Source organism: Peromyscus californicus, unplaced genomic scaffold (genome assembly GCF_007827085.1).
Source record: "Peromyscus californicus insignis strain IS unplaced genomic scaffold, ASM782708v3 Scaffold_2__1_contigs__length_46816999, whole genome shotgun sequence".
Classification (NCBI taxonomy): Eukaryota; Metazoa; Chordata; class Mammalia; order Rodentia; family Cricetidae; genus Peromyscus; species Peromyscus californicus.
In genome coordinates this window covers 14846006-14869342 of record NW_026294540.1, presented here as the reverse complement: position 1 = coordinate 14869342, position 23337 = coordinate 14846006, and the positions used below count along the sequence as shown (strand labels likewise).

General features: G+C 44.1%; 1 protein-coding gene across 4 annotated transcripts in view; it reads left to right on the top strand.

The window, feature by feature from the left end:
* The first annotated feature begins 755 nt into the window (after positions 1–755).
* The window catches only part of Sbno1 (strawberry notch homolog 1), a 54717-nt gene continuing 32135 nt past the window's right edge, over positions 756–23337 (top strand). The window contains exons 1-13 of one of the 4 annotated variants that reach the window (XM_052755429.1): positions 756–892; positions 10883–11011; positions 11835–11942; positions 14302–14611; positions 15714–15814; positions 17218–17314; positions 17666–17826; positions 19376–19509; positions 19668–19758; positions 21338–21499; positions 22714–22849; positions 22924–23029; positions 23126–23279. In XM_052755429.1, the coding sequence (XP_052611389.1) occupies positions 10883–11011; positions 11835–11942; positions 14302–14611; positions 15714–15814; positions 17218–17314; positions 17666–17826; positions 19376–19509; positions 19668–19758; positions 21338–21499; positions 22714–22849; positions 22924–23029; positions 23126–23279 (1689 nt within the window). In that variant the 5' untranslated portion in view covers positions 756–892. Of the gene's footprint in view, positions 893–10882; positions 11012–11834; positions 11943–14298; positions 14612–15713; positions 15815–17217; positions 17315–17665; positions 17827–19375; positions 19510–19667; positions 19759–21337; positions 21500–22713; positions 22850–22923; positions 23030–23125; positions 23280–23337 lie in introns of all 4 variants that reach the window. The other 3 variants (XM_052755428.1, XM_052755432.1, XM_052755431.1) reach the window with 3 other exon arrangements.

The following is a 23337-nucleotide window of genomic DNA, read 5'->3' as shown; positions in this document are numbered from 1 at the left end:
CAGGGACTCACTGCGGTTTCCGAGTCAATGAAGTTCAGTGAAGCTCAAGCGAGCTCCAAAGCAATGACTACGTTAATATTCCTTGTTTCTAGCATGCTCTATGAGGAGCTCGTCCAGTGACAGAAACTCCACAAGGGCTCGACGGATCGTAGCTACCCACTGCCAAGATTCTGAAAATAGCCCCGGGGCTCTACTGCCGACTACGAGGGCAGGTGTGGGGCGCATGCGCGCAGACGCACGGGCTGACCTCCTGGTGGCACCCGGAGGAAGGCGACCTTCTTCCCGACAGCCCGCGGAACAGAACGGGTGGGGAAACGGTATTCTCGCGAGGTCTCACTCGGCGGCGGCGGCGGCGGAAGCAGCGGGCACGTGACTGTCTTAGGCCGCCTTCGCCTTGCCCCCTCCCCCTTCTCGGAAACCCGGCCCCCTCACCCTTCGCCCACCCCGGAGCCGCGGTAATGGACCGTTTGGGTTCCGGAATTCTCTGGGATCCCATCACTGGTACCAGGGTAGCGGGACCTGGCGGAATCCGGTTTTGTTTGGCGAAGGCAGAGGGGGTGGTCAAGATGGGGGGGTTGGGGGGGGGAGGCAGCTTCCTTCACCTAGGAAGGAGGCGGGGCGGAGAAGGGATGGGAATGGGGGGGGGAAGTCACGTGGGGCGTGGCGCGCGCTGCGTGCGCGCGGCACCTGATCCGTCGCCCCGCCCCCTCTTCCTGCGGGGCGGGGGGTTGGGAGGAGGGGCGTCAAGATGGCGGCGGGGAGGTAGGCAGAGCCGGACGCTGCTTCTGCCGCCGCCGCCGCCGCCGCCGCCGCCTCCGCTCCTGTTGCCTCCGGCTCCTCACGCGCTCACGGACCGGGAGAAGGTATTCCGGCGTCGGCTCCGGCGGGGAAAGTAAGTCCTTCCCTCGGCCCTTTTCTCCTTCCACGCTCGTCCGTCCGGACAGCCTCCCACTCCCACCAGCGCTCCTCGGGGTCCGTGTGGGGCCGGTTGTGGCGGTGTGTGTGTGGGGGGGGGGAGGCGGCCACTTCACGGCTGTCCGGGCGTCTCTCGCCCGCTGCTCGTTCTCATCCCGCCGGCCGCCCCGTTGGTTCCGGCGTCCTCTGCCAGGCAAGCGCCGGCTCTGTGGGAGTCCCGCTGTCCCGTGCCGGAGAGCAGCTCCGAGGCCGGGCAGCCCGGCCCTGCGCACGCTGACTCCACGGGGGATCGCCTCCTTCGCCTTCTCCCCTCTCACGGACCCGAGACGGGTGGCGAAAGTCAGGCGGAGACCCTGCTCGCGTCTCTCCGGCCCATTGCTCCCGATTTCGGGAGGCGCGAGGGAGGCACCGGGACGCCCTTCCTGGACCTCGATCCCTGGCGGGTGGGGTGTGTGGAACACGTGGGGGACACCTTCACGTCTCGCCGTGGTGGGTTTGCCTATCCCTGAAGTGAGTTCGGCTTCAGACTCCGAATAGAGTCCATGAGGTGAGCGATGGCGGTTGGGCATCTGTTCACCTTAGCAGTGTTGGATGTAGTGAGCACCCAAGTTCCTCAAAGCAGTGTCTGCTGGTGTTTTCCCGGGAGTGGCGTGGGATGAGCTCCGCCGCTCCGAAGCCTTGGATTTGTCCGAACCCGTGTGATTGTTGCTTTCCTGACCCCGGCATCCAGCTCCTCCCCTTTCTGTCCCGGCTTTGTGCTTCAGTTTGGTTAATGTTTGCGGGCCACTAACTTGATGCTCTCATTTAGTAAGCTCTTTTTATGTGATTGCTCCGTTTACTGTGGGATGCTTTTGTTCGGGGGAGTCGCTGGTTGAGAAGCGTGCGCGAGGGGGGGAAGGTTGGAGATAAAATGAGAACCCAAGAAAGCATCGTTTTAATCCATTGAATTGCGCAGCCAATTGTAACGGCACCCGGAAGTTTGTGCTGAACACGTGTTGAGGGAAGGCTAAAAACGGGTCCCCTTTGACCTTTAAACGTCGAATGTTTGCCATGTATGTTGAGTAAAATGTTCATATTCTCTAGACTTTGAGAATTAAAGGTGGAAGAAGGCTTCTAAAGAATCATCCGGGAGGGGCCAGCGAACTGTCAAACTCAAAGTGTCCTAGAGCGGGTCAACTTATTTAGCATTTGCATAGAGTTCTACCGGTTAACAGTCTTAATGCCCCAAAGTCAGGGTTGATTTTCATAAGCATTGGGGAAAGAATCGTTGTGCAAACGATGTATTTACACAGAATTTCTAGGATGAGACGGCATTTGCCTCTGGTGACTTCAGTGGGACATTAATATTGATAGTGCAGGAACGTTAATTTCCATCTTTATATAGTATTTCCAGCTGATGGGAGAAGACTTCTTTCTTCTGGCTTCGACTTGCAGTTTAACTTGATTCCGTGCAACTCCCTTCAGAATTTTAAATCCAGCTTCAATTTAGTTGCTGTATAAATGTTGAAAAAGAGAGCCTATGTTTATTGGTTTATTGAATAATGTTATGTGTTAAGCACTCTTATATGTCTTAAATTCTTTGAAGTACTACTTAAAAGTGGCTGATACGGTGTGGGTCATTTTGGCTTTTTGAGACAGGGTTTCTCTGTGTATACCCGGCTTGTCCTAGAACTCACCCTGTAGACCAGATTGGCTGTGAACTCACAGAGATCACCTGCCTCGGTCTTTCGAGTGCTGGTATTATAGTCCAGTGTACCACTGTCCAGCTGAGAATGGTGATTCTAAGCTTTTATTTTTTTAGGGTTTTGTTTTTTGAGACTGACTCCTTATAATTTCACTCTGTAGCCAGGCTAGCCTCCAAACCAAGATCTTATCTTGTCACAACCTCCCCGATGATGGGATTGCAGGCTTGCACTGTTATGTCCAGTCTTTTATGTGCTTTAGAAAAGTTGTGCTTCAAAGACCTCTTCTGTGTGTAGATGTGTTTTTGGTGCTTTTCTGTGTTTAAGTTGAACTTGAGTTGAGGCTTGCCCCCTGCCAAGGGCAAGAATACACTGGTCTGGTCCTACCAAGTAGTCTGTCACGAGGTACAGTAGGCCCCCAAGCTTTGCTTGCTTACATTTAAGGTTCATCTAAAGATGCCAGTGAGTTAAAACACTTGCTACTAAGTCTGACTACATGAGTTTGATTCCTGGGATTCACATGGGGAAGGAGAGAACAAGCTGCCTTCTGACCTCCACACATGGGGGGCCATGGGAGCACTGTGCACCCGTCTCCTCCTCTCCAATGAATGTAATTATTATTATTATTATTTTATTTTTCCAAGACAGGGTCTCTCGATACACAGCTCTGGCTGTCCTGGAACTCACTATGTAGATCAGATTGGCTTACAGAGATCTTCCTGCCCCTGCCTCCTAAGTGCTGAGTTTAAAGGTGTGCACCATTATGCCTGGCTATATAATCTTTTAAAAGTTCATGTACAGACAGTTTCTGAGAGTTTTTGCTTTTAAATAGAAAACTACTAACTAAAATGACTGGTTTTTATATGCTGATTGACAGATCCACTTTGATAAGTTTTGAATTTGTCCAACTTTAGGACAATGGTTGAGATACCACAGAACATTTTATGAATGGAAGGGTTTTGTTTTTTTGTTTTTCTTTTTTGGTTTTTCAAGACAGGCTTTCTCTGTGTAACAGCTCTGGTTGTCCTGGGACTCACTCTGCAGACCAGGCTGGCCTTGAACTCAAAGAGAGCTGCTGCCTCTGCCTCCCGAGTGCTGGGATTAAAGGCATGTGCCACCACTACCCAGCTAATGGAAGGGTTCTTGAAGAGCAGGAAGTCAAGAGTGAAAGGTGGCTCAGAACATATCAGATAAACTTATTTGTTGGGGTATAACAAAGCAGAAAACTATTTCCAGGAGGTTTTCTTATATCCTACAGTAAGAAATGTTTGTGACCTAATAATGCTAGTGCATAAAACACAAAATCTCATAAAATGCTTGCTTTTGAAATACCTGTGTGTTTTGGAATGGTTCTCTATACTGAAATACTTGATTATGTTGACTATAATACTGTAAGCTACTTTGACAGTTAGCCCCTATTAAATTGTCAACCACAGATAGGGGATCAGTTCAAGATCCAGGAAACTAGCAAAAGTCTATAGGCACTTAAGTCCCATTTGTAGTAGTGTCACATTTGCATGTAAGGTAGGCAGGCCCTTATTCATCTCCAGATTATTCTTTGTTTTTTGTTTTTGTTTTTTGAGACAGGGTTTCTTTCTCTGTGTTGTTTTGGTGCCTGTCCTGGATCTCGCTCTGTAGACCAGGCTGGCCTCGAACTCACAGAGATCCACCGGGCTCTGCCTCCCGAGGGCTGGGATTAAAGGCGTGCGCCACCACTGCCCGGCTCTCCAGATTGTTTTTAATGCCTTATAGGTGTATGTGATATATGAGGAGATATTGTAATAATTACCCAGTAAACAGTCTTACATGTTCATGCAGTATTTTTCTGTTGAAGCCTTTTTGAGACAAGGTCTCACTATATGGCCCTGGCTGCCTTGGAAGTTCCTGCGTAGACCAACTGGCTCAGTGCTGGGTTTACATGTGTAGGATTCACATGCTACATTGAACTTCCACATTGAACTTCAGGAATGTGGAGCCTGTTGATATATGGACACCACATAGTGGGGTGGGAAGGCAGGATTGTGGAGAAGTTGGGGTATTGGTCTCCTGGGTTTAGAATTGGACTCTAAGCCGGGCGGTGGTGGCACACGCCTTTAATCCCAGCACTTGGGAGGCAGAGCCAGGCGGATCTCTGTGAGTTCGAGGCCAGCCTGGGCTACCAAGTGAGTTCCAGGAAAAGGCGCAAAGCTACTCAGAGAAACCCTGTCTCGAAAAACCCAAAAAAAAAAAAAAAAAAAAAAAAAAAAAAAAAAAAGAATTGGACTCTAAGCTTGTGTTCTTGTTACTTTGGTACAGTCTTCCTCTCTCTAGGCTTTAGCTCCTACAGGAGGATACTCTAGGGTTATGCTGAGGATGAAAAGAAAAACCTTTTTCATAATATTTTCATAATATTATTCATAATATTTTTTTCATAAAAAATATTAAAGGTATCAGAGTGTGTGACTGTAATCCTAGCACTGGGGGGCTATATTCAGGATTAGGAATTCAAGGTCACCCTGAGCCACATGACACTCTGACTCAAAAAACTTAACCAAAAAAGAATATCAGTCAGTTGAATTTGAGGTATTGGTGATAAAGAATTTTGCTTTCCCTTTTCCAGAATTTTTTTTTTTTTTTTGGTAGACAAGTTCTCTACATAGCCCTGACTGTCCTGGAACTCACTCTGTAGACCAGGCTGGCCTTAAGAGATCTGCCTACCTCTGCCTCCTGAGTGCTGAGGTGAAAAGTCCCTGGCTGTCTTAGAACTCACTTTGTTGACCAGGCTGGCCTCGAACTTAAGAGATCACCTGCCTCTGCCTCCCAAGTGCTGAGATTAAAGGCGTGCACCATCACACTTGGCTCTGTTTATGTTTTTCAGGGTTATCTGTGCCTTGGGTTAGCCATGAACTCCTTTTATAGTTGAACATTAACTTGGATGTCTTATCCTTCTACCACCGCTTTGCAGGTGCTGGGATTGAAGGCTTCTTCAAATTTAGTCAGTCTTCAGTCTGGTCTGATGTAGAACTGAAGCTGCGTCTTGAATCAGGCATGCTTTGGAAGTGGGCTGTGTGTGTGTCTGTTTCTGTGTCTGTCTGCCAGTCTTCTTTCTGTGATTTGAATTTAGGAACTTGGTCATGCTAGCCAGCCTCTTTAGCACTGAGAAATGCCCACAGACCTTTTTGAGATGTTTATTTTGTTTGTTTGTTTTGTTTTTTGTTTTTTTGAGACAAGGTTTTTCTGTATAGCTTTGGAGCCTGTCCTGGATCTCACTTTGTAGACCAGGCTGGACTCGAACTCACAAAGATTCACCCGGCTTTGCCTCCCTAGTGCTGGGATTAAAGGTGTGCACCACCACCACCGCCTGGCAGAGATGTTTATTTTGAAAGAGGCTTTTACTAAAACCTGCAGACTGGCCAGCCTGGTTTGAGTAGGGGATCTGTCTCGTCTCAGCCTCTTGTGTAGCTAGGGTTCTAGGCCTGTGCTACCAGGTGCCCCTATGCTTTTTGTTTGTTTGGTTGGTTTTTCCAGACAGGGTTACTCTGTGTGCTTTTGGTGCCTGTCCTGGATCTTGCTCTGTAGACCAGGCTGGCCTCGAACTCACAGAGATCCGCCTGGCTTTGCCTCCCAAGTGCTGGGATTAAAGGCGTGCACCACCGCCGCCCTGGGCCCCTATGCTATTTAAGAATAAGAGTTTCAAAAAAACTGGTTGTTTTTTTGAGACAGGGTGTCTGGGTAGCCCCAGCTGTCCTGGAACTCTGTAGTCCTGGCTGGCCTCGAATTCATAGACCAACCCCCACCCCCACCCCTCTGCCTCCTGAGTGCTGGTCTAAAGACCTTCCCCACCATGCCCATACTTGCTGAATTATACTATCTATGTACAGTTGGAAATAACTGTCTATTCCCTTTAGAACTGATTATCTGCACAAACTAGATGTGAGACACTTAAATAGTATTTTGTAGAACTAATTTTTTTTTAAAGTTTTTGTTTGTTTTGGTTTTGGTTTTGGTTTTGGTTTTTCAAGATAGGGTTACTCTTTGTAGTGCTGGCTGTTTGGGAACTCACTCTGTAAACCAGGCTGGACTTGAACTCACATAGATCTGCCTGCCTCTGCCTTCCAGATGCTGGACCTAAAGGCACCTGGCTAAAAAGATTTAAAAATTTTAATTATTTTATATGTATGGATGTTTGTCTGCATATATGTATGTATACCACGTGTGTGCCTGGTACCCTAGAAAGCCAGAAGAAGGTGTTGGATTCCCCTGGAACTGGAGTTACAGATGGCTATGAGCCACTGTGTGGGTGCTGCGAATCAAACTGCAGGTCCTCTGCAAGAGCAGTTATGATCATAACCACTCAGCAATCTCTCAGCCCTTTATATAACTATTTTAGAAATGAATTATTGGGTGGTGTGGTAGTTTGAATGTAATTGGCCCCTATAAGTTCATAGGGAGTGGTACTATTAGGAGGTGTGGCTTTGTTGGAGTGAGTATGGCCTTATTAGAGGAAGTGTGCCACTGTGGGTGGGCTTTGAGGTTTCCTATGCTCAGGACACTGCCCAGTGTCTCAGTTGACTTTGATGCCTTCAATATGTAGGATCTCAGCTACTTCTCCAGCACCATGTCTTCCACATGCGGCCATGCTCCCCACCATGATGGTAATAGACTGAACCTCTGAAACTGTAAGCCATTCCAATTAAATGTTTTCCTTAATAAGAGTTGCCCTGGTCTTGATGTCTCTTCACAGCATAGAAACCCTAAGTTTGTAGTCTGGGAAGTACAGTGGTGTAGCAGTTATATGAAAGAAGAGAGATCTTTTCATATACTCAGGATTATCAAAATAATAGTTAAGGGCCAGGGAGATGGCTTAGTAAAGGTGCTTCCTGCAAAAGCTTCACAACCTGAAATGGATCCCACTGTAAAGGTAACAGAGCTGACTGTTTTCATTTACATCCACACGTGTCCTACCCCCTACGTGCGTGCGTGCGTGCGTGCGTGCGTGCGTGCGTGCGTGCGTGCGTGCGTGCGTATTGGCCTGCCTCTGCCTGCCAAGTATTAGAATTAAAGGCATTCACCACTGTGCCTGACCATTAATAAAAATAATTCTGTCTTGTTTTGTATTTTTGGGACAGGGTTTTTCTGTGTAACAGCCCTGGCTAGTCTGGAACTAATTTTGTAGACAAGACTGGCTTTAAACTCAGAGGTCTGCCTGTCTCTACCTCCTGGGTGCTGGGGTTATAGGCATGTGCCACTATATACTACTCATTAATAAAATAAAAAAATTAAGGCCCGGCGGTGGTGGCGCACGCCTTTAATCCCAGCACTCGGGAGGCAGAGCCAGGCGGATCTCTGTGAGTTCGAGGCCAGCCCGGGCTACCAAGTGAGTCCCAGGAAAGGCGCAAAGCTACACAGAGAAACCCTGTCTCGAAAAACCAAAAAAAAAATTAAGACTTAGCATACAACTGTAATCACAGTATGCAGGAGGATTTTGACTTCAAGGCCAGCCTAGGCTACATATAGTGAAACTTTGTCAAAAGAAAAGAACAGAACAGGTAAAAGCCAACTGCAAACATTCACTCCAGGTTGTGTCCCCCGCGTCCCCCCATATTCAATCACTCACTCACATATTCAGATACCTCCAGAAGTTAGTTCTTCTTAGTCCTGTCTGAAGATGAAGAAACTGAGTTGAGTTGAGGGTTATATTTGTTTTGGTTTTTTAACTCGACTATATTAGAGCACTAGTGAGTTTGAACGTCTGTTCTTTCTGATCTCTTGCTTTGCAGATGATGTCCCTTGCATCTGCTCAGACCCATGAAGAGCTAGCTCTAGGTCTCTGTCTCATCCCTGCTGATAAGTGTTGGTGTTAGTGGGTGCTGTACTTTCTGCCCTTTTGGGTGACATTGCTTCTCAGGATTCCCTGCCAAAGTAGTACACAGTTTCTACACATGCTCCTTACACCTGCCTCTCCATGAATGCTTTCAGATGTACTTTTGGCAAAAGTGAAACTTTTTGGTTGTCCATTTGCAGTTGATGATTCTTTGGTAATTGTTGGGCTTGTTAGATTGCTGCATGGCAGATGTCACCTGAAGTGTGAACTCCTTGGTCGACACAGTGACAGTTCCTACATGCAGCAGTGTTTTGGATTTGTATTGTGAAAATGTCTCCCCTGACTTTAGGATGAAGCTGCTTTTATAAAAGATTGGCCAGTGTGACTTTTAAGGGCTTTCTCCATTTAGCACTGAAGTTGTGTGAGTCTGTTACCTATGGGATATGATTAAATACTAAAAGCTGCTTAATGCAGTTAGAGAATGGGTAAGTGCTCCGTCTTGTTCTCTTGCTTCCTGCAGAACAGAACGACTAGAAAATGTTTGCTTAACTGCCTGGAAAGCTCCATAGAGAGATTCCCTCATGAAAAAGTTCCTAGTGAGGTCAAAAGAGTCTCACACTATGTTCCTTCCTTTTTTTTTTTTAATGCTGGGCCAGGACTTTTTAGATTTTTTTAAATTTATTTTTATCTATTTCTCTCTCTCTCTCTCTCTCTCTCTCTCTCTCTCTCTCTCTCTCTCTCTCTCTCTCTCTATTTATTTATTTATTTATAGGCAGAGTCCTCTTTGTAGCCCAGACTGTCCTGAAACTCTGTAGACCAGGCTGGCCTCAAACTCAAAGGTCCACCTGTCTCTGCCTCCTGAGTGGAGTTCCAAGCCTTATTTATGTATGCTAGATATGATCTCTGAACTTTACTCTCAAGTCCATTTAATTTTAGTTGACAGGTAAAAGTTGCATATGCTTCTTTGGAATGGCTAAAACACTGTACTGTGATCTCTAAAGTGTAGGTTAAGGTGAGCTCTGATCATGTGCTATGTAGCTCTGGGCATCTTTTCTTGTATGAATATCAAACAGTTCTTTCCTTCCACATTTTTTGTACTTTCAGTGTTTGTTGTTAAGAAACCAGTTAAAAAGCTCAAGTGAGGCCAGTCATGGTGGTACACTCCTTTAATCCTAGCACCACCATGCTAGGGTGCTGAGAACCAGACCCTGGTCCTCTGCCAAAGCAGCAAGTGCTCTTAACCTTTGAGCCATCTCTCTAGCCCCCTGCTTTCTTAAGTTTCTTGAAAAGTTGCTGTATATTAGGTTGCAGCTTTGGTGCTTGGCTAACCCTCTTCTCGTGGGATGTCACCGATGCATCATTGCATCACACAGTTGAGGTATATTGCTTATATGATACAGATTTGTTTCCTGGGAAAAACTTCTCACAAGAATGTATGTGTAATTTAGAAAAATTTAAATTAGAGGTGTTTAAAATTTTTTAATTTATGTGTATAGGTGTTTTGCCTGTGTGCATGTGGGTGTACCATGTGCATTGCTCTGGGAAGCCAGAAGAGGGTGTTGGATCCCCTTTAACTGGAGATACAGTTGTGAGCAATAATGTGAGCGTTAGTAATTGAATCCAGGTCCTTTGGAAGAGTGACAAGTGCTCTTAACCCTTGAGCCATGTCTCCAGGCCCCCGGGTTCAGTTTGAAACCTCTAGAGTCTCTGCTGAGTATCTTGGGACACAGTTGTCTTCCTTCTCCCAGCCACTGCAGTCCCCGTGCCTGTTAAGTGGATGTCCTCCTGAGTCTGCTCTCTCCAGTCCCCCGTTTGCTTTCACACTGCCGTCAGTAATCTTTCTACATAAGCACTCTTGTTCCGGGCTGTCCTGAATCTGAAAACCCTGTAGTGGCCTGTATCATCACTGGAGAAGGAGGAGTGAGGCCACAGATCATAACCCCCTCACGTGCAGGCCCCTGGTGTGTGAACTTAGAGTTCGTTAGAATGCAGTGTTTAGAAGACACTTGTCTTCCTGATTATTTCTTCCCCTGTACTCAGTATTGTTATCTACCTAGGAACTGGTGCACAGTTCACTTTTGCCTCCTTTGACATCATAGTGTGTTTTTATTTTATTTGTAGTCCTAGATGTTTTGGAACTTGCTGTGTAGACCAGGTGGCCTCAGACTCACAGAAAGCAGCCTGCCTCTGCTGCCTCCTGAGTACTGGGATTAAAGGTGTGTACTTACTATGCCTAGCTTCATAGTGTTTTAGGCATACACTCTTAACTTGATCTTAGTCAGAAGGAGTAAAAGAGACTCTTGCTCTGAATGCTGTGCTTCTGTGTCCTTTAATTTTAGTGTGAAGTTTCTGGGATCAGAGACTTTCATCTTTTTCCAACATGTAGCAGGTTCTTCAAAAATACTGAATGACCAGCTCTGATAGAAAATGTTGACTTGCTTGTGTCTAGAAGAGAGTTAATATTTTTCACTTTGTTCTAAAGATGGTGGAACCGGGGCAAGATTTACTGCTTGCTGCCTTGAGCGAGAGTGGGATTAGTCCGAATGACCTCTTTGATGTTGATGGTGGAGATGCCGGACTTGCAACTCCTACTCCCCCTTCAGTTCAACAGGTAATAGTTCTCCAGATCCTCCAGAATTCCCTCTGAATTTGCAATTTCCATTGTCATTTATTATTAGCAGTGTTTTGTTTTTTTTTTTCCTATTGGTGGTGTTGAGGATTGAACCCTGGGACTTGTGCTGCTAGGCAAGCACTTTTCTGCTGATGTACAGCCTCAGCTGTTTAATTGACATTTTAGAAAAAGATATTAAACGTTAATTTTTTTTTGAGGGGTGGTTCTTAACAGGGTTTCTCTATGTAGCTCTGGCTGTCCTAAAACCTGCTTTATGGACCAGGCTCCACCTGCCTCTCCCTTCCCGAGTGCTGAGACTAAAGATGTGCACCACCACCTCCCAGCAATAAACCTTAACTTTAAAGATGACATATGAATGTTTTTACACTGTTTTTATTAATGAAGTAGATACTATTTGCATCAAAACCAAGACATTGTTTTTCCTATTGCTTAGCATTCATATAGGAAGAGTATTAATTTTTTTCATAGCTGCCTTTGGTCTTCATTGGGACCTTTTTTATGACTTCTCTCTTTACATTTGCAAAAATAAAGTTCTGATATTAGTGTAGTTTTGTGGAGATTGTATGCTGACCAATATTTTGTTATAACTGATGTAGTGATTGTACAAACTGTTTGATTGTAAACCTTGACTTCGTGTATATGGTACTGGGGTCTGAGCCAAGGACTCTGCAGGCTAGTCAAGTGTTCTACCCCTCAGGTAGAATCCAGCTCTAAAGTTGTTTCTTTAATAAAATAAATGCAACTCTTGTTCTTGGAACAGAATTCACTGCTGTCCATCCTTTCTCTGTTATTTTCTCTCTAGTCAATGCCACTTAGTGCATTAGATCTAGGTTTGGAGACAGAAGCAGCAGTTCCTGTTAAACAAGAACCAGAGGCAGTGTCTACTCCTGCTGCACTATTAAATGTGAGGGTAAGAGCCACTCAGATTTGGTGTTACTTCTAAAATGGCTTAGGGTGGTAGCAAAAATAGAACTATTTATTTGAAATAAGATCTTTAGCCCTGGCTAGCTTTGATTTCCCTATGTACCAGAGAACACTAGTGTATTGTAAATCACTAACAACAACAACAAAATTGGTGAAATGAAGATTGAATGTACGTGTTATCTCATTATTTTCAGTGTTTGGTACCTTGGCTTTTGTCAGTAACTTTGATGTGATTAATTGTGCTTTACATATAGAGTTCTTTGGACCTTACCTCAAATATAGCCAATATCAACATGATCCAAAAGATTATGGTCGAACTGGTTAAAATTTGTCAGTTTGTATTGTTGGTTTAAAAGTGGTAAATAGCAGTCTAGAAGATTTTATTGAAAGTTATAGAAAGGAGCTAGAGTCGTAGCTTAGTGGTAGAGGACTTGCCTTGTAGGTGCCTGACCCTGGGATGACCCCCAGCACCACAAGGACAAACACACACCAATGATATACAGAAATACTCAGTAACCTTAAAGCCACAGACGTAGCATTTTCAAGTTGGCTGTATTTTATTTCACTTTTTAAGTTTTTGAGATAGGGTTTCATGTAGTCCATGTTGGCTTTGAGCTCAACTTCTGCACATTCTGTGTCTCTTTGCCATGTGTGGCTGTCACAGTCCTGAGCCACGCACTCAGCTTTTTCTTTTTCTTTTCTCCTCCCTGTTCTCTTCTCACTCCACCTCCTCCCTAACAACACAAATGGTGTGTGACACTGGGCGGTGGTGGCACACACCTTTAATCCCAGCACTTGGGAGGCAAAGGCAGGCGGATCTCTGAGTTCCGGGACAGCCAGAGCTACATAGAGAAACTCTGTCTTGAAAAACCAAATAAATAAATAAATAAATAAATAAATAAATAAATAAATAAATAAATAGGGGGGTAAAGGAGGGAGGGTCGTGTGGCTTTGTCTTAGACTGTTGATAGTAACCACCTTATTACCAGTGTTTCATGTTCACCTGACTGTTTTATCTTTTTTCCAGAGCTGAGGACTGAACCCAGGTAGGGCCTTGCACTTGCTAGGCCAGCGCTCTACCATTGAGCTAAATCCCCATACGACTGTTTATCTTTTTAGACTCTAAGATATAGCATAACCTCTATGATAACAAACAGCTTGGAACAGGAAAGACAGTGTTGGACTTTTGAGATGGGTCAGTGGGAAAGATATGTGTTGCCATGCCGCAAGACCCAAGCATTCCAAGGAGCCGGGATCCCTCACCTTGTCCTTTTACTCCCACACGTTTGCCACTCAGTAAAATGATTTTGCGGAACAAATGGAAAGGTTTTTGTTTATGTTTTTAGTTAAAAGAAAGGCAGCGTTAGCAGCAAGTTGGCTTCAAAGAGCTTGAGTGACAACTCAGCAGTTAACTCTTACTAGAGCCGCCCATATGGGGCAGGCAGCTCTCAGGTGCCTGCAACTCCAGCTCAGGGAGGGTCTGGTGCCTCCAGCCCCCGTAAGTACCTGCACATACCCTATCCATACAGATTAAAAGAAAAATGATAATAGAAATCTTTGTTTTTTCAAGAATGGGCTTCTCTGGGTAGCCCTGGCTATCCTGGAACTCACCCTGTAGACCAAGCTGGTCTCAAACCAGGAGATCCACTTGCCTCTGCCTTCCAAGTGCTGGGATTAAAGATGGGTGACAATAGAAATCTTTAAAAAATAAGTAAAATGAAAATTGAACTCAGGAAAACTTAGGTCTTGAGTGGTTTATATGATTTACCTAGACTTGTCTGCCTGGTTGTCAGTGTTGCCTAGAATTTTTTTTTCTGTTGCTAGGCCTATTAGAGTTACTAAGTCACAGCTAGCTTGGGATAGCTTTCCATTATAATTTATATGTTCTTTAATGCCTGTATTAAAGTGTCAAATTACTAGTACACTCTTTCCTGATTGTTGTGTTTTTAACCTGATAATTTATAGCTAATCATTAAATTAGGATTAAAGTACCGTAATTAAGCAGGAATAGAATAAAGTTTAGATTGTGTGGATGTTGACTCTGGGCTCTTACATGCCACAGCAGGCATGTGGTCAGAGGACAGTTGTCACTTCTCACCATGTTGGAGACAGGGTCTCTCTCTGCCTTCCATGTCACTGTCAGAGCACTGGGGTTACAGATGTGCATGACTGCCTGATGGTCATGAGTTCTGTGTTCTGGAGATAGAAGGTTCTCGTGCTTACAGCTTTCCCTTTTGAGTCCTCTATCCAGCATCTGTTTTAGATTGCTAAGTGGATTACTAGGTTTCCAATGCAGACTGTCAAAGTTAGATTGAGTGTGTGAAGTGTTTCTTCTTTTCTAGCAGCAGCCTCCATCCACTACAACCTTTGTGCTGAATCAAATCAATCAACTTCCAACCCTGGGCTCTACAATTGTAATGACTAAAACGCCACCTGCAACAACCAATAGGCAAACCATCACTTTAACCAAGTTTATCCAGACCACGGCAAACACTCGCCCTTCAGTCTCAGCACCAGCAGTACGAAATGCCCTGCCCCCTGCTCCTTCTAAAGACCAGGTTCAGTTGAAGGATTTACTGAAAAATAATAGTCTAAATGAACTCATGAAACTGAAGCCACCTGCCAACATTGCTCAGCCAGTTGCAACTGCTGCTAGTAAGTTGTTTACAGCGGTTTGAACCTTATGTCTTTCACAAACCATTTTGTTTTCTATGTGTGTGTTTCACAAGTGGTTTTGGATGTTTTCTTTAATATTTTTTTCTGAGTGTGTGTCTTGAGTACATATATATGTATGTACCTTGTGCATGAAATACCCATGGAGTCCAGAAGAGGGCATCAGATTTCACTGGAACTGGAGTTGGTTTCTTGTGAGCTGCCTTGTAGGTGCTAGGAAATGAACCTTGGTCCTTTGCAAGAGCAGTAATCTCTCTTAACTGCTGAGCCCTCTCTCCAACTCTGCTTTTGGTTGGGATTGTTTTTTGGTTCCCCTGTCCCCTCTTTCCCCCCAAGATGGTTTCTCTTGTGTAGCCTTGGTTGTCTTGGAACTCTGTAGATCAGACTGCCATTGCCTCCCAAGTGCTGGGATTAAAGGTGCTTGCCACCACCATCCAGTTTAAGAATGTGGGTTTTACAGTCTTTGAAACAATAAATACCTAATGTGTGTATTGTTCCAACTCCTGTCTGGACTTTAAGGTGTTGCTGGGGGAAAAACTTGCCCTCTAGGCGCTCATGTTATACTAAAGAAAGATAGTGAACCTGTTGTATTTCTGAGAAGGGCTCGGGCTAAGAAGAGAAGTGAAAGGTGCATGGTAGGGCAGGCCCAAGCATCTTACTATGCCTGTGCCTATCTATGTGTGCCCTGTCTACCAGCCCCCTCTCTCCCCAGGGAGGTAGGTGTTTCCTACTGTCCTATTATAGAACTCATCAGACAGGCTAGGCTAGTCTGGCTAGCCAGTGAGTCTCAGGGATCCTCCTGTCACCACCATAACCAGCTTTTTGGGGTTTTTTTTTGTTTGTTTTTGAGACAAGGTTTCTCTGTTTAGCCCTGGCTATCCTGGAACTTGCCTTGTCGATGAGACTGGCCTTGAACTCATAGAGATCCTCTTGCCTTTGCCTCCTGAGAGCTGGGATCAAAGGTGTTCATCACTATTAACCAGCAGATACTGTTTGTTTTTTGAAATGAATAAATTGCTGAATTTTTAAACTAGAGGAAAAGAAATTGAGACTTGTAAATTTCAATCCACTTCTCTTCCTGCAGCTGATGTCAGTAATGGTGCAGTAAAAAAAGAATCTTCTAATAAAGAAGTAGCAAGGATATGGATAAATGACATGAAAATGAGGAGTTTTTCCCCCACCATGGTGAGTTTTCAATGGTATATTGATATTTCTATGTAATATAGAAGTTACTGGGCGGAAAATTGCTTTAGAGAAATCCTCAGAAAACTTGTTGAATGGAAGTAGGCTAATAATTACAAAAACTGTATCTTTCATGGCAGTGGTGTTGCTTGCAGGGCTGACCTTTTTTGTTCATCTACCTGGTCAGGAAAAATGACAGCATGGAATTAGCCTTAAACCTTTGGTAACTTGGTGGAACCCAAATAAATGGACAGTTAGGAGCTATGCAGTGATCTGGATGAGTTGTTCAAATATTTTTTTCCTTAATTGTGGAAGTGCTGTGTGCCTTAGGTCAGGTTCATCAGATAATGTTTCTAGATGGCAGTGTGTATGCAGTGAGTGTCTGAAAGGACTTTCCTTCATGAGTTCTCTTTCAGCAGACATAATATTTGGTACCATCTAGATTTAAGGAATTGTATAGGGACATCGAAAGGTACAATGTAGATAGAGTGTGGTGGCACATGCCTTTAAAACTGAGGAAAAAAAGGTACAGTAAAGGCTATGGGTTATGAGGAAGGGATACTATCAGCACTCTGACTCTGTAGGCTTTATGGAGGAAGGGTGTGATGGACGGACAGGGATTCATAAGGAAGCATAAACTAACAGGCACCAAAGAGCTGCTGGTTCTGCTTACAGGTCAGTGATTCAGGGCATACAGAAGACATGGCAATGGACAATTGAGTTCTGTGGAGGGATCGAGGTTATAAATACACGCTAGAGGAAGACAGGCCTCTTCCTCTGGTTTAAGGTAGATGGGCAGGAAGAAAGGCAGACAGATAATATGATTTGAGGAATATTTACAATGAGAAGGAAAAATTGCCAGAACATAATTTTTGTTAATATTTTTATATTCTGTAAAATCTTGGTTTGGCCGGGCGGTGGTGGCGCACACCTTTAATCCCAGCACTCGGGAGGCAGAGCCAGGCGGATCTCCGTGAGTTCGAGGCCAGCCTGGTCTACAGAGCGAGATCCAGGAACGGCGCAAAGCTACACAGAGAAACCCTGTCTCGAAAAACAAAACAAAACAAAATCTTGGTTTGATATCTTGTGCTTTGGGGTGACCCACCTCTTGTCCCCATACTCCTTGTTCTTTCATGTCCTGGATTGAAGAGGGGCTGAGATTGGAGAGAGGTTATAGGAATTGAGGGACAGAGTAGTTGTAGATGGTAGCTGGAGGGAGTAGAACCCTGTGGTGGCTCCTTGGTGTGTTGGTTGCCCTTGTTGCTGTCTCCCTTTGGACAGGCAGGCAGGAACTGAAATTTCACAGAATGTGCAGCTGGTACCTTGTATTGGCAGGTTGGAAAAAGGTCCCATAGGCTCTGGCCCTTTGTCTCTAGACTTAAGATTGGTTGTATTTTGTGTTACAGAAGGTTCCTGTTGTTAAAGAGGAAGATGAACCGGAAGAAGAAGATGAGGAAGAAATGGGTCATGCAGAGACCTATGCAGAGTACATGCCAATAAAATGTATGTCTTTAGGTTTTTGTCAAAACCTCTAGAACTTAATCGTCTCTTAAACAATTAAGATATTAGTACACCTCATCAGTCATGGTAGATGAGACTAGAGGTATATAGGGATTGTCCGGGAACATAAACCTGCCTGCCTCTGCTCTGTGCATGAGGTCTGCTTTAAACTAGATGATTTCATCATCAGTCTCAGAAACTGTGTGCTTAGGTCATTTTGGTCAAATGTGAGTAGTACATTTCAGTTAGTAACTGTATTATAAGCTCAAAATGAGTGGCTACTATTTTCTCTGTCATAAGATTGGAAGTGTTACTAGAATTATTGAAATGAGACATTCTAACATTTTTGTTTAGTAAAGCTTGGCCTGCGTCACCCTGATGCAGTAGTGGAGACTAGTTCTTTGTCCAGTGTCACTCCTCCTGATGTTTGGTACAAAACCTCCATCTCTGAAGAGACCATTGATAATGGCTGGCTCTCCGCGTTGCAGCTCGAGGCAGTTACCTACGCAGCCCAGGTAATTCTTACTAAGTTTGATGCTGTATGTTGATACATAAAATAAAGATTGGGGAGGTTGTTTGTTTGTTTAGTTTTCATTTTATTTATTCATTCATTCAGAGACAAAATCTCTTTATGTATCTCTTGCTGTTCTGGAGCTTTCTGTGTAGACCAGGCTGGCCTCAAACTCACAGAGATCCACCTGCTTCAGCCTCCCAAGTGTTAGAATTAAAGGCGTGCACCAAAATACCTGGCTTATACTTCATTCATTCATTTTTCATGTGCATTGGAGTTTTGCCATGGGTGTTGGGTCCCTTGGAACTAGAATTACAGACAGTTGTGGGCTGCCATATGGGTGCTGGGAATTAAACCCAGGTCCTCTGGAAGAGCAATCCCTGCTCTTAACCGCTGAGCCATCTCTCTAGCCCCATATTATTTTTTATATGATGTATGTGTGTGTCTTAGGAGTGTATTCCACATGTGTCAGATAATGACAGGCCAGCAGCGGGAGTTGGAGTGTTTCTACCCTCAAGCTAGAGTTACAGGCAGTTGGGAGTCACTTGACCTGGGTGCTGGGAATCAAATTTTGGGTCCTCTGGAAGAACAATAAGTGCCCTTAACCACTGAGCCATCTTTCCAAGCCCCATGTAATACAGTTTTAATAAAGGTAAATTTTTCTTACCAGAAAACTTGGAATTGGATTTTTTTTTTCCCCCAAAGTTTTATATAGTGTCCAAATGGCGGTGGTACACACCTTTAGTCTCAGCACTTGGGAGCCAGAGGCAGGTGGATCTCTGCTTTTGAGGCCAGCCTGGTCTACAGAATGAGTTCCAGGATAGCCAGGGACAGACAGAGAAACCCTGTCTCAAAAAAAAAAAAAAAAAAAAAGGAAAAATTAGGTTATGTGTTAGGAAACGGGAAGGTGTAGCAGGGATCTTGAGAATGCCTTCTAGTAGAAATGACAAGTCATGACCTAGAATTTTATGTGGGAATATTATTAATATGAAGACTACGTTTATCTTCTATCTAAGACTGCTATAGGAATCTGAGGTATATGTAAGAATGTTTGTTACCCCATTTTTTCCCTTTTGAGTGCCCATACTGTTAAGGTAGTTAGTGAACTGGCAGTCTTGCGCTGTGCAAGTACTCTTGGTAATACACCATGTGAGTGGGACTCACTTCAGTCATGCTTGAAGAAATTTTGTTTTAACTCCATTCTTGTAGGATAAACAATGCTGTGTGTGAATGGGCAACTGTCCCCATGGTTAAGTATCTTGTGAAAGTTGGCATTTTGTCAGGCAGGTGTTCAGAGGAAGAGGGAAGCAACCTCACCAATTTCTTGTCTTTGCTGTTGAGTGCATGGAGGGTAGAAGGCAAGTGTAGTACTTACAGAGAGAGAATGTCCATGCTAGGGGGTGGGCACACTTATGTCAGCGTGCACGAAGGCGTAATGATGACACATGTCCGTGATTGTTTTAATTGAGTAGGAACTTATTTACTGAAGCATGGGCAACTTCATTACCTTGATGAGAAAATGACACCCATTCTTCCAACTTTTCCCTTTTTAGCAACATGAAACATTCCTCCCTAATGGAGACCGTGCTGGCTTCTTAATAGGTGATGGTGCTGGTGTGGGCAAAGGCCGGACGATAGCAGGGATCATATATGAGAACTACTTGTTGAGCAGAAAAAGAGCATTGTGGTAAGTTCCAAAGGGGTGGCTGACTGAGGAGTTGGTTTTTTAATAGTTTGTTTAGCATGACAGGATGAATTTAAATGAATTTTTTTTTGTAGTATCAAGACCTTAGTTCTATGAAAAAATGCAATTCAAGTTTAATTTGGTTTACCTTTTTTTGACAGGTTTAGTGTATCAAATGATTTAAAATATGACGCTGAAAGAGATTTAAAGGATATTGGAGCAAAAAACATTTTGATCCATTCATTAAATAAGGTATGGAAGCCTCCTTGTTCAATGGGGCTATCAGTGCCTACTGACTGACTCATCTTGAGGATGGGACAGTTGTTTTTGTGGGTTTGTTACAAGGACTAAATGGGTTATTTCACACAACACACATGCTAGGCTGTGGATGTGTCTAACGCCTGACAAAGTGGGCGTGGTCCTTGGTGTAATGGAGTTTGTTTTCTTGGTCTCCAGTGTTCTATTTCTCTTAGTTTCTACAGTGCTTTTTATGCCTGTCCATGTGCAGTGTGGAAAAGTAGTGACCCCATCACATCTGTGCAGCCTGGAGAGAATCGTTTGGTTTGCAAACTGTTGGTATTTGTTTAACTAAGAGTTGTGTCGGTATGGAAACAAGAAATGGATATCTACATCTAAAACACAGTTTTACATGATTAGAATTTTAATGGTTACCTAATATTTAAGATGGGGTCTTACCATAGCTCATGCCAGTCTCTAACTCACAGCAATCCTCCTGTCTCAGTGACTCCCTAGTGCTGAGATTAAGCATGTGCATGTAAAGTGCCTGGCACAAATCTTATTTTTGTTTTTTGAGACAGGGTCTCACTGTGTAGCCTTGGCTGTCCTCGAACTTGCTATGTAGACCAGTCTGACCTCAAACCCCCTGAGTGCTTGGTTTAAAGGTGGGTGCCACCAAGTCTGACCTCCTGACGCAAATCTTAAAATGTACTATGTGCCTTTTGTTGGTTTTGGAGAATCCTAGAAGGAGCTCCCTACTGGTCTTGAAAATCAGTGACTGTAACCCTGATTTTCGTGTTTTTTCTCTTTTTTTTTTTTTTTTAAAGGTTTATTTATTTATTATGTATACAGTGTTCTGCCTGCATGTGTCCTTGCAGGCCAGAAGAGGGCACCAGATCTAATTGCAAGGGGTTGTGAGCCACCATGTGGTTGCTGGGAATTGAACTCAGGACCTCTGGAAGAGCAGTCAGTGCTCTTAACCACTGAGCCATCTCTCCAGCCCGATTTTCGTGTTTTTTATCTGTCCCATTGTTAGGACCCTGGTCCTCACTGGCTTTCCTTTGGTAGGTCAGTGGCTTTTCTGGTTAGGTTTTATTTAGTCAAGTAGTTAATGTGTCAGTGTGGTAAGTTTTGAATGATTGCAGTGTAAAACTAAAACATGAAACTGATACCTAGATAAGGTTTATTTCTAAGCAGTGTACCTGATGGGGGGCACATTACTCAGAATTCTGTGTTTGGGGGTGCTGAGGATAGAGCCCCGGTGTTAGGCATGCTAGACCAAGTGCTCTGCCACTGAATCACACCCCAGCTTGTTTGCTAACACTTGGGCTGATGGTCGTCCTCTATGTCCCGACTCAGTCCTAGTACTTTATGAATGGTATATGAGTGCACAGCAGGTATGTGTGGAGCCTCTTGTCATTTCTGTAGGGAAGCTGATTGGACATGTTCGCATTGATGTTTTGTAAATTTTCTGCATCTAGATTGTTTGGAGTCTGTCATAAACCTACTAAGTTGACTCTCATAGTTTGTGGTGGGTACTTCTGAGAGGAAGATGTACTAATTCTTTTTTTTTTTTTTTTTTTTTTTTTTTTAGTTTAAATACGGAAAAATTTCTTCCAAACACAATGGGAGTGTGAAAAAGGGTATTATTTTTGCTACCTATTCTTCTCTTATTGGTGAAAGCCAGTCTGGTGGTAAATACAAGACCAGGTTAAAACAGCTTCTGCATTGGTGCGGTGACGACTTCGACGGAGTGGTATCCTTTACTAGAGATTGTGTTGATCAGTGATAGCTCACACCTGAGACAGGCAGATCTCCGAGTTCAAGGGCAGCCAGGGCTACACAAAAAAACCCTGTCTCGAAAAATTTAAAAAAACGAAAAACAGCCGGCCGGTGGTGCACGCCTTTAATCCCAGCACTTGGGAGGCAGAGGCAGGCAGATCTGTGAGTTGGAGACCAGCCTGGTCTACAGAGTGAGATCCAGGACAGCCAGTGTTACACAAAGAATTCCTGTCTTGAAAACCAAACCAAACCAACCAAACAAATACACACACACACACACACACACACACACACACACACACACACACACACACACACAAAAACCCTTGCTATGCCCGGCAGTGGTGGCACACGCCTTTAATCCCAGCACTCAGGAGACAGAGGCAGGCGGATCTCTGAGTTCTAGGCCAGCCTGGGCTACAGAGTGAGTTCCAGAACAGGCACCTAAAGCACACAGAGAAACCCTGTCTCGAAAAACAAGAAAATAAAAAAATAAATAAAATTATGTTTAGGGCTGGAGAGATGGTTCTTCCAAAGGACCCAGGTTCAGTTCCCAGCACCCACATGGCAGCTCACAACATGGGACCCGGCACCCATGGCAAAACACCAATGCACATAATATAAAATTTAAAAAAAAAAAATTATGTGGAGATAGACTTTTGGAAAAAAATTTGACTAAGTGAATATTTTGGAGTGTTTACTGTAATGTTAGAGTCGCCAGAGCCTGGAAAGTCAGTTCTTTTGTTTGTGGGGAGTGCTGCATCCTGTTCTCCATGCCTTTTCCCATGGAGTGCTTGAGAGACGGAGGAAGCAGTGCTCACTTACTTGCTCACACATAGATAGCTTCTGCTGTCCTGATGAGGAACCCCATGTTCTGAAATACTATTTTAACTTAGTTGCCATTTGTTCTACAGTTTACTGAAATTCTGGCTGTAGTGGATAGTTGTTGCCTCGGTGAATCCTTTCCTGCATTCTTAGAAGAAAGAAGTTCCCAGCTAAAGTAAATACCACATTGAGCAGATAGCTCAGAAGCTTGCAGGACAAGGTAAAGGAGTAGAGATGAGGCACAGAGGGTTCTTGGGTTATGTGTGGAATCTTACAGAAAATACCTGTGGGCTCCAGGGTTGTAGAGCACACTCTTGATAGACAGTTCCTGCTTTTGATATGTTCCTTAGCTCCTCCTTACAGATAGTGTTTGATGAATGTCACAAAGCAAAAAACCTGTGTCCTGTTGGTTCTTCAAAGCCAACCAAGACAGGCTTGGCTGTTTTAGAGCTTCAGAACAAATTGCCAAAAGCCAGAGTAGTTTATGCCAGTGCCACTGGTGAGTATACACTTGATCAGAATGATTTTCACACATTTACTTTTGCAGCTATAATATATTTGGGGCTTTTCCAGGTGCTTCTGAACCACGTAACATGGCCTATATGAACCGTCTTGGAATATGGGGTGAGGGAACTCCATTCAGAGAATTCAGTGATTTTATTCAAGCAGTGGAACGCAGGTAATAAGGCTTGTGGCACTGTTCTGCCAGAACGTTGCTGTGTGGAAAGTGCTGTTTTGTTTATTGATAGTTACTGTGTGTTTTAATTTTGTTCAGAGGTGTTGGTGCCATGGAAATAGTTGCTATGGATATGAAGCTTAGAGGAATGTACATTGCACGACAGCTGAGCTTTACTGGAGTGACCTTCAAAATTGAGGAAGTTCTTCTTTCTCAGAGCTATGTTAAAATGTATAACAAAGCAGTCAAGCTGGTGAGAAATGTTTTGTCAATGTTTTTAATGTGCCTGATAATCTTTTTAATGAGGTTTA